The following is a 16,109-nucleotide window of genomic DNA, read 5'->3' on the forward strand; positions in this document are numbered from 1 at the left end:
AGATAGCTTAGCTAAGAAATTGCCTGCACCAAGCTTCCACTTTGCAGCTAATTATTTCACATTTAACTGACCTGGTAATCCAATCCAATGTGTCTCCATTCAGCATTTCTTTGCACGTGATTCCCAGAAGCCTCTTGTCGCTTTGGTCAAAAATGGGAGGGAACCCAGAGACAGCGAAAATGCTGCAAACCTTTCTGCAGCCTTGCCGAAGTACATGGGCGTCAAATACAGGGAAAGGTTTGACGAAAACAAAATATGGCAAAACGCATCTGGTGTATGTATGGCATTGGGATGCTTTCATCAGGGAGATAAGTCGTTTCAGACACTTATTGAGTCTTGAAGGACAGCTGGTGTTTGGTTGCTGGAATTATTTTTGAAGGTGGTTTGACAATCAGATGAAAAACATCATTGTATTCATGGCACATGAATGCAATGGGGTGGCAGGGTAGCCTAGTGGTTAGAGCGTTGGACTAGTAACCGGAAGGTTGCAAGTTCAAACTCCTGAGCTGACAATGTACAAATCTGTCTTTCTGCCCCTGAACAGGCAGTTAACCCACTGTTCCTAGGCCGTCATTGAAAATAAGAATTTGTTCTTAACTAACTTGCCTGGTAAAATAAACATTAAAAGGTATTAACTTTTTTACAGTTAAATTACACCTTTACTGTAAAACCCATTAAAACCAGTGGGGGGAGGGTGTGGGCCTCTGCCTGGGGCCTCCAAATCACTATGTCCCGTCTCTAGCTTAAATAGACAGATTTTGAATGGGATTTGTTATTGTGCGAATTAGATTTTTTAACACAACATGTAAAGTGTTTGTCCCATGAGCTGAAATAAAAAGTTCCCTGAAATGTTCCATACGCACCATAGAGCTTATTTCGCACAAATGTTGTGCACAAATGTGTTTACATCCCTGTTAGTGAGCATTTCTCCTTTACCAAGATAATCCATCCACCTGACAGGTGTGGCATATAAAGAAGATGATTAAACAGCATGATCATTACACAGGTGCACTTTGTGCTGGGGGCAATAAAAAGCCACTCTAAAATGAGCAGTTTTGTCACACAACACAATGCCTCAGATGTCTCAAGTTTTGAGGGAACGTGCAATTGGCATGCCGACTGCAGGAATGTCCAATTAAATGTTACTTTTCCATAAGTCGCCTCCAACGTAATTTTAGAGAATTTGGCAGTACACCCAACCAGCCTCTCAACCGCAGATCACATGAAGCCACGCCAGCAAAGAACCTCAACATCCGTCTTCTTCACTTTGGTCTGTCTGAGACCAGCCACCCAGACAGCTGATTAAACTGAGGAGTATTTCTGTCTGTAATAAAGCCCTTTTGTGGGGAAAAACTCATTCTGATTGGCTAGGCCTGGCTCCCAAGTGGGTGGGTCTATGCCCTCCCAGTCCCACCCATGGCTGCGCCCCTTGCCAATCATGTGAAATCCATAGATTAGATACTAATGAATTCATTTCAATTGACTGATTTCCTTATGAACTGTAACTCAGTAAAATCGTTGAAATTGTTGCGTGTTGTTTTTATATTTTAGTTTGGTGCTGCATCCATGGCAAAGTCTCACTGGCGCCACCTGCTGGTTTCCCAAACTTCAGTTTCAGGATATGAAAGCTCCGTCGCTGACTTTAATTCACATAGTTAGATTAGATACACATAGTACCAGTCAAATGTTGGGACACACCTACTCATTCAAGGGTTTTTTCTTTATTTTTTTTTACTATTTTCTACATTGTAGAATAATAGTGAAGACATCAAAAATATGAAATAACACATATTATGGAATCATGTAGTAACCAAAAAAAGTGTTAAAAAAAAATCAAGATATATTTTATATTTGAGATTCTTCAAAAGTAGCCACCCTTTGCCTTGATGACAGCTTTGCACACTCTTGGCATTCTCTCAACCAGCTTCATGAGAGTCACCTGGAATGCGTTTCAATTAAAAGGTGTACCTTGTTAAAAGTTAATTTGTGGAATTTCTTTCCTTCTTTATGCGTTTGAGACAATCAGTTGTGTTGTGACAAGGTAGGGGTGGTATACAGAAGATAGCCCTCTTTGGTAAAATACCAAGTCCATATTACAGCTCAACTACTCAAAGAGAAAAGACAGTCCCTCATTCCTTTTAGACAAGGTGAGTCAATCCGGAAAATAACGTTGAAAGCGCAATGATGAAACTGTCTTTCATGAGGCCACAGGAAATCATGTCCCAGAGTTACCTCTCCTGCAAGATGATACTGTAATGACCCTGGGTTTATAGGCATGGATATCGACTCTGCCACTCGAGCAGTATGCTTTTGCGGCACAGTCGATAACGCGCTGGACTTTGGGCTAGCAGGTCGAGGGTTCGAGACCTGCTCCTTGCCTGTTTCATTACATTATGTTAATCAGAGTTAACTCAGATTGAAGCTCAAATAAATGCTTCACAGAGTTCAAGTAACAGACACATCTCAACATCAACTGTTCAGAGGAAACTGTGTAAGTCAGGCCTTCATGGTCGAATTTCTACAACAACAAAAAACACTACTAAAGGACACCAATTAGAAGAAGAGACATGCTTGGGCCAGGAAACACGAGCATTGGACATTAGACCAGTGGAAATCTGTCCTTTGGTCTGATGAGTCTAAATCTGATATTTTTGGTTCCAACCACCGTGTCCTTGTGAGACGCAGAGTAGGTGAATGGATGATCTCCGCATGTGGGGTTTCCACCGTGAAGCATGGAGGAGGAGGTGTGATAGTGTGGGGGTTATTTCCTGGTGACACTGTCTGTGATTTATTTAGAATTCAAGGCACACTCAACCAGCATGGCTACCACAGCATTCTGCAGCGATAAGCCATCCCATCTGGTTTGCACTTAGTGGGGATATAATTTGTTTTTCAACAGGACAATGACCCAAAACACACCTCCAGGCTGTGTAAGGCCTTTTTGACCAATAAGAAGAGTGATGGAGTGCTGCATCAGATGACCTGGCCACCACAATCACCCGACCTCAACCTAATTGAGATGGTTTGGGATGAGTTCGACCACAGAGTGAAGGAAAAGCAGCCAAAAAAGTGCTCAGCATATGTGGGAACTCCTTTCAGACTGTAGAAAAAGCATTCCTCGTGAAGCTGGTTGAGAGAATGCCAAGAGTGTGCAAAGCTGTCATCAAGGCAAAGGGTGGCTGCTTTTGAAGAATCTCAAATCTCAAATATATTTTGATACACTTTTTTTTGGTTACTACATGATTCCATATGTGTTATTTGATCGTGTTGACGTCTTCACAATTATTCTACAATGTAGAAAATAGTAAAAAAATAACAAAAAACCCTTGAATGAGTAGGTGTGTCCGAACTGTTGACTGGTACTGTATATGTAGCATCTATAGTGTCGTTGTGAATTAGAAATAGTTTTCCATTGATTGGCATCGGAACCCTAATGTCCGATGTCCTCTTGTTCCAGTCGGCATGTTTTTGTGTTCCCACTTCATTCTCACTCAACCAGTAACATTTTTGGTCAAACATCAGCAGAGGTGCCAGGTAGGATGCTTAGTGTTTACACCAGTTACATTTAAAATCTAAATTGTTGTTGTTGGACGTGTTGATTAACCAATGTATCGGACAAAGATATCATTATCAGCTTTGCTACACTTCCAGGCTGCAGTGTCTACGCAGTTAGCTAGTCAACCTTAGATAGGAAGTTAGCTCTCTAGCTAAATCTGTAATTTGTTGATAAAACTCAACTATGGTCTCCACCGCTCGCTACTTTATTCCGTTACCTGTATAAAGCCGTCTGTCAGGAACCAAAGATACATGTTTTGTATGAACTTAAAATGATCTAATATCAGCCTACTAGCTTGCGTACGACGTTAGTTAGCTAGCTAGATGCCTAGCCGGTAGCTAATGTTAGTGGAGCTAGCTAAGAGATGTGGCTTTCTAAACAACTGGGTACTCGGGAAATCAATTCAATTATTGGCTTTATTGGCATATGTTAAATATACAGAAGTGAAATAAACAAAAATATACAGTAAACATTACACTCCATAGAAGTTCCAAAATAAAAAGAGGATTAAAAATGTAATTAAAACAATATCTCCAACTGGGACAAATCGATTTGAACAGTCAACCAACTCGGGTCTCTTTCTTGAACTCCGACCCGAAGATCACCTCGTATTTTTCCGAGTTCGCATTTGTTTGGAACGCGGCATGAGGGCTGTCACTCCTACCTCCGAGTCGGTTAGTTATCTTATCTTATGGTGCTTTCAATACAACTAATGCCGCGTTCAATACAACTGCGAACTCGGAAATCGCCGATTCCCGAACGTTCAATCTACGTTCAATCTACATGGGAACTCGGGGGGGACGAGCTCCGACTGTTGAAAAATCGACTTGAATACTCATCCAACTCGGGTCTCTTTATAAAACTCCGACCTGAAGGTCACTGCCATCATGATTTGTTTTGAACTCGGGGGATAAAATAAAAAAGGTAAATTCATGACATCGGTGATGATTTGACAGACACGTAAATATTTTTCTCAGTCGGAGCTGTCCCCCCCCCCCCCCCCAGAGTTCCCAGTTGTCTGGAACAAACTGCAGTCGGAGAATTCGCAGTTGTTTTGAACGCGGTATTTCTTGAGCTCAGACTTCCCGACATGAAGACCACTGATTTCATAATTTGACCGTTTATATATATATTTTCTTCGAGTTCCCAGTTGTCTTGAAAGCACAATTTGATTACCAGGAGCATGTTAACTAGCTAGGTGGCCAAGGCTAGTATTGCAAGCATCTGATGTCTATCAAACATTCAATTATAATTTCTTGTTGTGAAAAGGAAACTGCACCTCTTGGTTGAGAAAATAAATAAAAATACAGACTGCTCTACTCCGGGGAAGTGCAACTATCTCTGGTTAATGAACAAATACAAAAAGGCTAACTCACACTATCGCTTTATGGTAGGCTGTCTGTGTCTCTGTTTTAGGAAATGGAGTTTGCTGAGCTGATTAAGACCCCCAGAGTGGATGGGGTGGTGTTGAGGAGACCCTTCCTTCCCACAGTGGAGGGAACTCTCTGTCTGACAGGACATCACCTCATACTGAGCTCCAGACAGGACAACACAGAGGAACTCTGGCTGCTGCATGCTAACATCGACGCCATAGAGAAGAGGTGGGTGGTCTGTAGCTCTGTTCCAGGCTCAGCTTCAGGCTACTGCATGCTAACATCGACCCCATAGAGAAGAGGTGGGTGGTCTGTAGCTCTGTTCCAGGCTCAGCTTCAGGCTACTGCATGCTAACATCGACCCCATAGAGAAGAGGTGGGTGGTCGGTAGCTCAGCTTCAGGCTGCTGCATGCTAACATCGACCCCATAGAGAAGAGGTGGGTGTGTGTACAGGACAACACAATGGGGTTGTAGGGGGATATTTGGGGTTAGGGACTTGCTAGTATGTATAAAGACCTGAGTGTCCGGGTGAGGATGGGGTTAGGGGTTAGGGTGAGGGATTAGGGGTTAGGATCAGGCTGAGGGGTTAGGATCAGGGTGAGGGTAAGGAGGGGTGAGGGCTTAGGATCAGGGGTGAGGTTGAGGGTCTAGGATCAGGGGTGAGGGTAAGGAGGGGTCAGGGTGAGGGGTTAGGATCAGGGGTTAGGATCAGGGGTGAGGGGTTATGATCAAGCTTAGGGTCAGTGTTAACCTTCTCCTCCCCCTGTCTGCAGGTTTGTGGGGTCGCTGGGCACCATCATAGTCAAGTGTAAAGACCTCAGGGTGATTCAGCTGGATATCCCTGGCATGGAGGAGTGCCTCAACATCGCCAGCTCTATCGAGGTGAGGAGGGAGCATAGTCTCCATGTTTTATATTGGAACATCAATGTATCAATCCCTCCGTGGAGATAAACTATGGTATCAATCCCACTGTGGAGATAAACTATGGTATCAATCCCAACCTGGAGATAAACTATGGTATCAATCCCACTGTGGAGATAAACTATGGTATCAATCCCAACCTGGAGATACACCTCTAGAGGAGTTTCTCTGTGGTTCTAATCTCATTCATAGACACTTCTGCCTAAATGCCTGGTCTGATGGACCAACGAGTCAAACTTGGCATTCGTTAGCCGACACGGACAGTCGGAAGAAACCCCCCCCCCCCCCCCCCCGGCCTCCAAATAAATAGTCTTAATCTACCCACCAATCCTCCCCGACAACACCTTCCCTATAACTCTCCCCTTTACACTAGCAAAGCACAGATTCACACATCAGTCATGTGATTCGCTAAAATTCAATGATGACAAATACTTTAGTCAGTAGGTCCCTTCAGAATTCTATGGTCACTCCCACTAAGGTCAACTCTGAGTGGTTGCTATCCCAGGCTTGTATGTGCTGTGCACAATAACCTGGGGAGGAGGTTACTGGCTATGGTTCTCAGGCTGTGGTCACATTCTCTATGAAGTGTGCACTCGTTCACTACAGAGTGCACAATCAACGTAATACCTGCTCTCTTCCTCTAGGTTCTGTCCACTCTGGACTCTGTCTCTTTGATGTACCCGCTCTTCTACCGGCCCATGTTTCAGGTCATCGAGGACGGATGGAAGTCTTTCCTTCCAGAGGATGCTTTCAAAGACCTGGAGTCCATGGTATGTAGGGCTGCTCTGCTCACCCTGGAACCTGCTGAGATAATACGATGAGTCTACAAAACATTAAGAACACCTTCCTAATATTGAGTATCAATCCCACTCTTTTTGCCCTCGGAACAGCCTCAGTTCATCAGGTCGTGGACTCTACAAGGTGTCGAAAGCGTTCCACAGGGATGCTGGCCCACGTAGATTCACACGGATGTCAAGTTGGCTGGATGTCCTTTGGGTGGTGGACCATTCTTGATACACACAGGAAACTGTTGTGCGAAAAACCCAGCAGTGTTAGTTTTTGACACAAACCGGTACACCTGGTTATTACCGCCATACCCCATTCAAAGGCACTTAAATATTATGTCTTGTCCAGTCACCCTCTGAATGGCACAGACACAATCCATGTCTCAAGGCTTAAAAATAATTATTGAAACTGTCTCCCCTTCTTCTACTCTGATAGAAGTGGATTTAACAAGTGACATCAATAAGGGATCACAGCTTTCACCTGGTCAGTCTGTCATGGAAAAAGCAGGTGTACCTAATGTTTTGTACACTCCGTGTATATTGAGTTAATTACCGCTGCGTGTTGTATGGCTGGTTCTAATTACCCCTGTATGGCTGGTTCTAATTACCCCTGCGTGTTGTATGGCTGGTTCTAATTACCCCTGTATGGCTGGTTCTAATTTACCTCTGGGTGTTGTATAGCTGGTTCTAATTACCCCTGTATGGCTGGTTCTAATTACCCCTGCGTGTTGTATGGCTGGTTCTAATTACCCCTGTATGGCTGTTTCTAATTACCCCTGCGTGTTTTATGGCTGGTTCTAATTACCTCTGTATGGCTGGTTCTAATTACCCCTGCGTGTTGTATGGCTGGTTCTAATTACCCCTGCGTGTTGTATGGCTGGTTCTAATTACCGCTGTATGGCTGGTTCTAATTACCCCTGCGTGTTGTATGGCTGGTTCTAATTACCCCTGTATGGCTGGTTCTAATTACCCCTGCGTGTTTTATGGCTGGTTCTAATTACCGCTGTATGGCTGGTTCTAATTACCCCTGCGTGTTGTATGGCTGGTTCTAATTACCCCTGTATGGCTGGTTCTGATTACCCCTGTATGGCTGGTTCTAATTACCCCTGCGTGTTTTATGGCTGGTTCTAATTACCGCTGTATGGCTGGTTCTAATTACCTCTGTATGGCTGGTTCTAATTACCCCTGCGTGTTGTATGGCTGTTTCTAATTACCTCTGTATGGCTGTTTCTAATTACCCCTGCGTGTTGTATGGCTGTTTCTAATTACCCCTGCGTGTTTTATGGCTGGTTCTAATTACCTCTGGGTGTTTTATGGCTGTTTCTAATTACCCCTGCGTGTTTTATGGCTGGTTCTAATTACCCCTGCGTGTTGTATGGCTGGTTCTAATTACCTCTGGGTGTTGTATGGCTGTTTCTAATTACCTCTGGGTGTTGTATGGCTGTTTCTAATTACCTCTGGGTGTTGTATGGCTGTTTCTAATTACCTCTGGGTTTTGTATGGCTGGTTCTAATTACCTCTGGGTTTTGTATGGCTGTTTCTAAATACCTCTGGGTGTTGTATGGCTGTTTCTAATTACCTCTGGGTTTTGTATGGCTGTTTCTAATTACCTCTGGGTTTTGTATGGCTGTTTCTAATTACCTCTGGGTTTTGTATGGCTGTTTCTAATTACCTCTGGGTTTTGTATGGCTGTTTCTAATTACCTCTGGGTTTTGTATGGCTGTTTCTAATTACCTCTGGGTGTTGTATGGCTGTTTCTAATTACCTCTGGGTTTTGTATGGCTGTTTCTAATTACCTCTGGGTTTTGTATGGTTGTTTCTAATTACCTCTGGGTGTTGTATGGCTGTTTCTAATTACCTCTGGGTTTTGTATGGCTGTTTCTAATTACCTCTGGGTGTTGTATGGCTGTTTCTAATTACCTCTGGGTTTTGTATGGCTGGTTCTAATTACCGCTGTATGGCTGTTTCTAATTACCCCTGCGTGTTGTATGGCTGTTTCTAATTACCTCTGGGTTTTGTATGGCTGTTTCTAATTACCTCTGGGTTTTGTATGGCTGTTTCTAATTACCTCTGGGTTTTGTATGGCTGTTTCTAATTACCTCTGGGTGTTGTATGGCTGTTTCTAATTACCTCTGGGTGTTGTATGGCTGTTTCTAATTACCTCTGGGTTTTGTATGGCTGGTTCTAATTACCTCTGGGTGTTGTATGGCTGGTTCTAATTACCCCTGTATGGCTGTTTCTAATTACCGCTGTATGGCTGTTTCTAATTACCCCTGCGTGTTGTATGGCTGGTTCTAATTACCCCTGTATGGCTGTTTCTAATTACCCCTGGGTTTTGTATGGCTGTTTCTAATTACCTCTGGGTTTTGTATGGCTGTTTCTAATTACCGCTGTATGGCTGTTTCTAATTACCTCTGCGTGTTGTATGGCTGGTTCTAATTACCGCTGTATGGCTGTTTGTAATTACCCCTGCGTGTTGTATGGCTGGTTCTAATTACTCCTGTATGGCTGTTTCTAATTACCCCTGGGTTTTGTATGGCTGTTTCTAATTACCTCTGGGTTTTGTATGGCTGTTTCTAATTACCGCTGTATGGCTGTTTCTAATTACCTCTGCGTGTTGTATGGCTGGTTCTAATTACCGCTGTATGGCTGTTTCTAATTACCCCTGCGTGTTGTATGGCTGGTTCTAATTACCGCTGTATGGCTGTTTCTAATTACTGCTGCGTGTTGTATGGCTGTTTCTAATTACCTCTGGGTTTTGTATGGCTGTTTCTAATTACCTCTGGGTGTTGTATGGCTGTTTCTAATTACCTCTGGGTTTTGTATGGCTGTTTCTAATTACCTCTGGGTTTTGTATGGCTGTTTCTAATTACCTCTGGGTGTTGTATGGCTGTTTCTAATTACCTCTGGGTTTTGTATGGCTGTTTCTAATTACCGCTGTATGGCTGTTTCTAATTACCTCTGGGTGTTGTATATCTGGTTCTAATTACCCCTGTATGGCTGTTTCTAATTACCGCTGTATGGCTGTTTCTAATTACCTCTGGGTGTTGTATATCTGGTTCTAATTACCGCTGTATGGCTGTTTCTAATTACCCCTGCGTGTTGTATGGCTGGTTCTAATTACCGCTGTATGGCTGTTTCTAATTACCCCTGCGTGTTGTATGGCTGTTTCTAATTACCTCTGGGTTTTGTATGGCTGTTTCTAATTACCTCTGGGTTTTGTATGGCTGTTTCTAATTACCTCTGGGTTTTGTATGGCTGTTTCTAATTACCTCTGGGTGTTGTATGGCTGTTTCTAATTACCTCTGGGTTTTGTATGGCTGGTTCTAATTACCTCTGGGTGTTGTATGGCTGTTTCTAATTACCTCTGGGTTTTGTAAGGCTGTTTCTAATTACCTCTGGGTGTTGTATGGCTGTTTCTAATTACCTCTGGGTTTTGTATGGCTGGTTCTAATTACCTCTGGGTGTTGTATGGCTGGTTCTAATTACCCCTGTATGGCTGTTTCTAATTACCCCTGGGTTTTGTATGTCTGTTTCTAATTACCTCTGGGTTTTGTATGGCTGTTTCTAATTACCGCTGTATGGCTGTTTCTAATTACCTCTGCGTGTTGTATGGCTGGTTCTAATTACCGCTGTATGGCTGTTTCTAATTACCCCTGCGTGTTGTATGGCTGGTTCTAATTACCGCTGTATGGCTGTTTCTAATTACCGCTGCGTGTTGTATGGCTGTTTCTAATTACCTCTGGGTTTTGTATGGCTGTTTCTAATTACCTCTGGGTGTTGTATGGCTGTTTCTAATTACCTCTGGGTTTTGTATGGCTGTTTCTAATTACCTCTGGGTTTTGTATGGCTGTTTCTAATTACCTCTGGGTGTTGTATGGCTGTTTCTAATTACCTCTGGGTTTTGTATGGCTGTTTCTAATTACCGCTGTATGGCTGTTTCTAATTACCTCTGGGTGTTGTATATCTGGTTCTAATTACCTCTGTATGGCTGTTTCTAATTACCGCTGTATGGCTGTTTCTAATTACCTCTGGGTGTTGTATGGCTGTTTCTAATTACCTCTGGGTGTTGTATGGCTGTTTCTAATTACCTCTGGGTGTTGTATGGCTGTTTCTAATTACCTCTGGGTGTTGTATGGCTGTTTCTAATTACCTCTGGGTGTTGTATGGCTGTTTCTAATTACCTCTGGGTGTTGTATGGCTGTTTCTAATTACCTCTGGGTGTTGTATATCTGGTTCTAATTACCTCTGTATGGCTGTTTCTAATTACCTCTGGGTTTTGTATGGCTGTTTCTAATTACCTCTGGGTGTTGTATGGCTGTTTCTAATTACCTCTGGGTTTTGTATGGCTGTTTCTAATTACCGCTGTATGGCTGTTTCTAATTACCCCTGCGTGTTGTATATCTGTTTCTAATTACCTCTTTATGGCTGGTTCTAATTACCGCTGCGTGTTGTATGGCTGTTTCTAATTACCGCTGTATGGCTGTTTCTAATTACCTCTGGGTGTTGTATGGCTGTTTCTAATTACCGCTGTGTGGCTGTTTCTAATTACCTCTGGGTGTTGTATGGCTGTTTCTAATTACCGCTGTGTGGCTGTTTCTAATTACCTCTGGGTGTTGTATGGCTGTTTCTAATTACCGCTGTGTGGCTGTTTCTAATTACCGCTGTATGGCTGTTTCTAATTACCTCTGCGTGTTGTATGGCTGTTTCTAATTACCTCTGGGTGTTGTATGGCTGGTTCTAATTACCTCTGGGTGTTGTATGGCTGGTTCTAATTACCGCTGTATGGCTGTTTCTAATTACCTCTGTGTGTTGTATGGCTGTTTCTAATTACCTCTGGGAGTTGTATGGCTGTTTCTAATTACCGCTGTATGGCTGGTTCTAATTACCTCTGCGTGTTGTATGGCTGGTTCTAATTACCTCGGGGTGTTTTATGGCTGGTTCTAATTACCTCTGGGTGTTGTATGGCTGGTTCTAATTACCGCTGTGTGGCTGTTTCTAATTACCTCTGGGTGTTGTATGGCTGTTTCTAATTACCGCTGTGTGGCTGTTTCTAATTACCGCTGTATGGCTGTTTCTAATTACCTCTGCGTGTTGTATGGCTGTTTCTAATTACCTCTGGGTGTTGTATGGCTGGTTCTAATTACCTCTGGGTGTTGTATGGCTGGTTCTAATTACCGCTGTATGGCTGTTTCTAATTACCTCTGTGTGTTGTATGGCTGTTTCTAATTACCTCTGGGAGTTGTATGGCTGTTTCTAATTACCGCTGTATGGCTGGTTCTAATTACCTCTGCGTGTTGTATGGCTGGTTCTAATTACCTCGGGGTGTTTTATGGCTGGTTCTAATTACCTCTGGGTGTTGTATGGCTGGTTCTAATTACCTCTGGGTGTTGTATGGCTGGTTCTAATTACCTCTGGGTGTTGTATGGCTGGTTCTAATTACCTCTGGGTGTTGTATGGCTGTTTCTAATTACCTCTGGGTGTTGTATGGCTGGTTCTAATTACATCTGGGTGTTGTATGGCTGGTTCTAATTACCTCTGGGTGTTGTATGGCTGTTTCTAAATACCGCTGCGTGTTGTATGGCTGTTTCTAATTACCTCTGGGTGTTGTATGGCTGTTTCTAATTACCTCTGGGTGTTGTATGGCTGTTTCTAATTACCTCTGGGTGTTGTATGGCTGTTTCTAATTACCTCTGGGTGTTGTATGGCTGTTTCTAATTACCTCTGGGTGTTGTATGGCTGTTTCTAATTACCTCTGGGTGTTGTATATCTGGTTCTAATTACCTCTGTATGGCTGTTTCTAATTACCTCTGGGTTTTGTATGGCTGTTTCTAATTACCTCTGGGTGTTGTATGGCTGTTTCTAATTACCTCTGGGTTTTGTATGGCTGTTTCTAATTACCGCTGTATGGCTGTTTCTAATTACCCCTGCGTGTTGTATGGCTGGTTCTAATTACCGCTGCGTGTTGTATGGCTGTTTCTAATTACCGCTGTATGGCTGTTTCTAATTACCTCTGGGTGTTGTATGGCTGTTTCTAATTACCGCTGTGTGGCTGTTTCTAATTACCTCTGGGTGTTGTATGGCTGTTTCTAATTACCGCTGTGTGGCTGTTTCTAATTACCTCTGGGTGTTGTATGGCTGTTTCTAATTACCGCTGTGTGGCTGTTTCTAATTACCGCTGTATGGCTGTTTCTAATTACCTCTGCGTGTTGTATGGCTGTTTCTAATTACCTCTGGGTGTTGTATGGCTGGTTCTAATTACCTCTGGGTGTTGTATGGCTAGTTCTAATTACCGCTGTATGGCTGTTTCTAATTACCTCTGTGTGTTGTATGGCTGTTTCTAATTACCTCTGGGAGTTGTATGGCTGTTTCTAATTACCGCTGTATGGCTGGTTCTAATTACCTCTGCGTGTTGTATGGCTGGTTCTAATTACCTCGGGGTGTTTTATGGCTGGTTCTAATTACCTCTGGGTGTTGTATGGCTGGTTCTAATTACCGCTGTGTGGCTGTTTCTAATTACCTCTGGGTGTTGTATGGCTGTTTCTAATTACCGCTGTGTGGCTGTTTCTAATTACCGCTGTATGGCTGTTTCTAATTACCTCTGCGTGTTGTATGGCTGTTTCTAATTACCTCTGGGTGTTGTATGGCTGGTTCTAATTACCTCTGGGTGTTGTATGGCTGGTTCTAATTACCGCTGTATGGCTGTTTCTAATTACCTCTGTGTGTTGTATGGCTGTTTCTAATTACCTCTGGGAGTTGTATGGCTGTTTCTAATTACCGCTGTATGGCTGGTTCTAATTACCTCTGCGTGTTGTATGGCTGGTTCTAATTACCTCGGGGTGTTTTATGGCTGGTTCTAATTACCTCTGGGTGTTGTATGGCTGGTTCTAATTACCTCTGGGTGTTGTATGGCTGGTTCTAATTACCTCTGGGTGTTGTATGGCTGGTTCTAATTACCTCTGGGTGTTGTATGGCTGGTTCTAATTACCTCTGGGTGTTGTATGGCTGTTTCTAATTACCTCTGGGTTTTGTATGGCTGTTTCTAATTACCGCTGTATGGCTGTTTCTAATTACCCCTGCGTGTTGTATATCTGTTTCTAATTACCTCTGTATGGCTGGTTCTAATTACCGCTGCGTGTTGTATGGCTGTTTCTAATTACCGCTGTATGGCTGTTTCTAATTACCTCTGGGTGTTGTATGGCTGTTTCTAATTACCGCTGTGTGGCTGTTTCTAATTACCTCTGGGTGTTGTATGGCTGTTTCTAATTACCGCTGTGTGGCTGTTTCTAATTACCTCTGGGTGTTGTATGGCTGTTTCTAATTACCGCTGTGTGGCTGTTTCTAATTACCGCTGTATGGCTGTTTCTAATTACCTCTGCGTGTTGTATGGCTGTTTCTAATTACCTCTGGGTGTTGTATGGCTGGTTCTAATTACCTCTGGGTGTTGTATGGCTGGTTCTAATTACCGCTGTATGGCTGTTTCTAATTACCTCTGTGTGTTGTATGGCTGTTTCTAATTACCTCTGGGAGTTGTATGGCTGTTTCTAATTACCGCTGTATGGCTGGTTCTAATTACCTCTGCGTGTTGTATGGCTGGTTCTAATTACCTCGGGGTGTTTTATGGCTGGTTCTAATTACCTCTGGGTGTTGTATGGCTGGTTCTAATTACCGCTGTGTGGCTGTTTCTAATTACCTCTGGGTGTTGTATGGCTGTTTCTAATTACCGCTGTGTGGCTGTTTCTAATTACCGCTGTATGGCTGTTTCTAATTACCTCTGCGTGTTGTATGGCTGTTTCTAATTACCTCTGGGTGTTGTATGGCTGGTTCTAATTACCTCTGGGTGTTGTATGGCTGGTTCTAATTACCGCTGTATGGCTGTTTCTAATTACCTCTGTGTGTTGTATGGCTGTTTCTAATTACCTCTGGGAGTTGTATGGCTGTTTCTAATTACCGCTGTATGGCTGGTTCTAATTACCTCTGCGTGTTGTATGGCTGGTTCTAATTACCTCGGGGTGTTTTATGGCTGGTTCTAATTACCTCTGGGTGTTGTATGGCTGGTTCTAATTACCTCTGGGTGTTGTATGGCTGGTTCTAATTACCTCTGGGTGTTGTATGGCTGGTTCTAATTACCTCTGGGTGTTGTATGGCTGTTTCTAATTACCTCTGGGTGTTGTATGGCTGGTTCTAATTACCTCTGGGTGTTGTATGGCTGGTTCTAATTACCTCTGGGTGTTGTATGGCTGTTTCTAAATACCGCTGCGTGTTGTATGGTTGTTTCTAATTACCTCTGGGTGTTGTATGGCTGGTTCTAATTACCTCTGGGTGTTGTATGGCTGGTTCTACTTACCTCTGGGTGTTGTATGGCTGGTTCTAATTACCTCTGGGTGTTGTATGGCTGGTTCTAATTACCTCTGGGTGTTGTATGGCTGTTTCTAATTACCTCTGTATGGCTGTTTCTAATTACCTCTGGGTGTTGTATGGTTGTTTCTAATTACCTCTGGGTGTTGTATGGTTGTTTCTAATTACCCCTGCGTGTTTTATGGCTGGTTCTAATTACCGCTGTATGGCTGTTTCTAATTACCGCTGCGTGTTTTATGGCTGGTTCTAATTACCCCTGCGTGTTTTATGGCTGGTTCTAATTACCGCTGTATGGCTGGTTCTAATTACCTCTGGGTGTTGTATGGCTGGTTCTAATTACCGCTGTATGGCTGGTTCTAATTACCTCTGGGTGTTGTATGGCTGGTTCTAATTACCTATGGGTGTTGTATGGCTGTTTCTAATTACCTCTGGGTGTTGTATGGCTGTTTCTAATTACCTCTGGGTGTTGTATGGCTGTTTCTAATTACCTCTGGGTGTTGTATGGCTGGTTCTAATTACCTATGGGTGTTGTATGGCTGTTTCTAATTACCTCTGGGTGTTGTATGGCTGGTTCTAATTACCTCTGGGTGTTGTATGGCTGGTTCTAATTACCTCTGGGTGTTGTATGGCTGGTTCTAATTACCTCTGGGTGTTGTATGGCTGGTTCTAATTACCTCTGGGTGTTGTATGGCTGGTTCTAATTACCTCTGGGTGTTGTATGGCTGGTTCTAATTACCTCTGGGTGCTGTATGGCTGGTTCTAATTACCTCTGGGTGTTGTATGGCTGGTTCTAATTACCTCTGGGTGTTGTATGGCTGGTTCTAATTACCTCTGGGTGTTGTATGGCTGTTTCTAATTACCTCTGGGTGTTGTATGGCTGTTTCTAATTACCTCTGGGTGTTGTATATCTGGTTCTAATTACCTCTGGGTGTTGTATGGCTGGTTCTAATTACCTCTGGGTGTTGTATGGCTGGTTCTAATTACCTCTGGGTGTTGTATGGCTGGTTCTAATTACCTCTGGGTGTTGTATATCTGGTTCTAATTACCTCTGGGTGTTGTATGGCTGGTTCTAATTACCGCTGGGTGTTGTATGGCTGGTTCTAATTACCTCTGGG

The 16,109-nt window shown here is 43.2% G+C and overlaps 1 protein-coding gene across 2 annotated transcripts in view; it reads left to right on the forward strand.

Moving 5' to 3' along the window:
- Positions 1-3,410: 3,410 nt before the first annotated feature.
- The window catches only part of mtmr9 (myotubularin related protein 9), a 52,161-nt gene continuing 39,462 nt past the window's right edge, over positions 3,411-16,109 (forward strand). The window contains exons 1-4 of one of the 2 annotated variants that reach the window (XM_036984566.1): positions 3,411-3,534; positions 4,951-5,157; positions 5,704-5,812; positions 6,496-6,621. In XM_036984566.1, coding sequence (XP_036840461.1) covers positions 4,976-5,157; positions 5,704-5,812; positions 6,496-6,621 — 417 coding nt within the window. In that variant the 5' untranslated portion in view covers positions 3,411-3,534; positions 4,951-4,975. The remainder of the gene's footprint in view (positions 3,535-4,950; positions 5,158-5,703; positions 5,813-6,495; positions 6,622-16,109) is intronic. The other variant, XM_036984565.1, reaches the window with a different exon arrangement.

This window comes from Oncorhynchus mykiss, chromosome 8, assembly GCF_013265735.2.
Source record: "Oncorhynchus mykiss isolate Arlee chromosome 8, USDA_OmykA_1.1, whole genome shotgun sequence".
Lineage (NCBI taxonomy): Eukaryota > Metazoa > Chordata > Actinopteri > Salmoniformes > Salmonidae > Oncorhynchus > Oncorhynchus mykiss.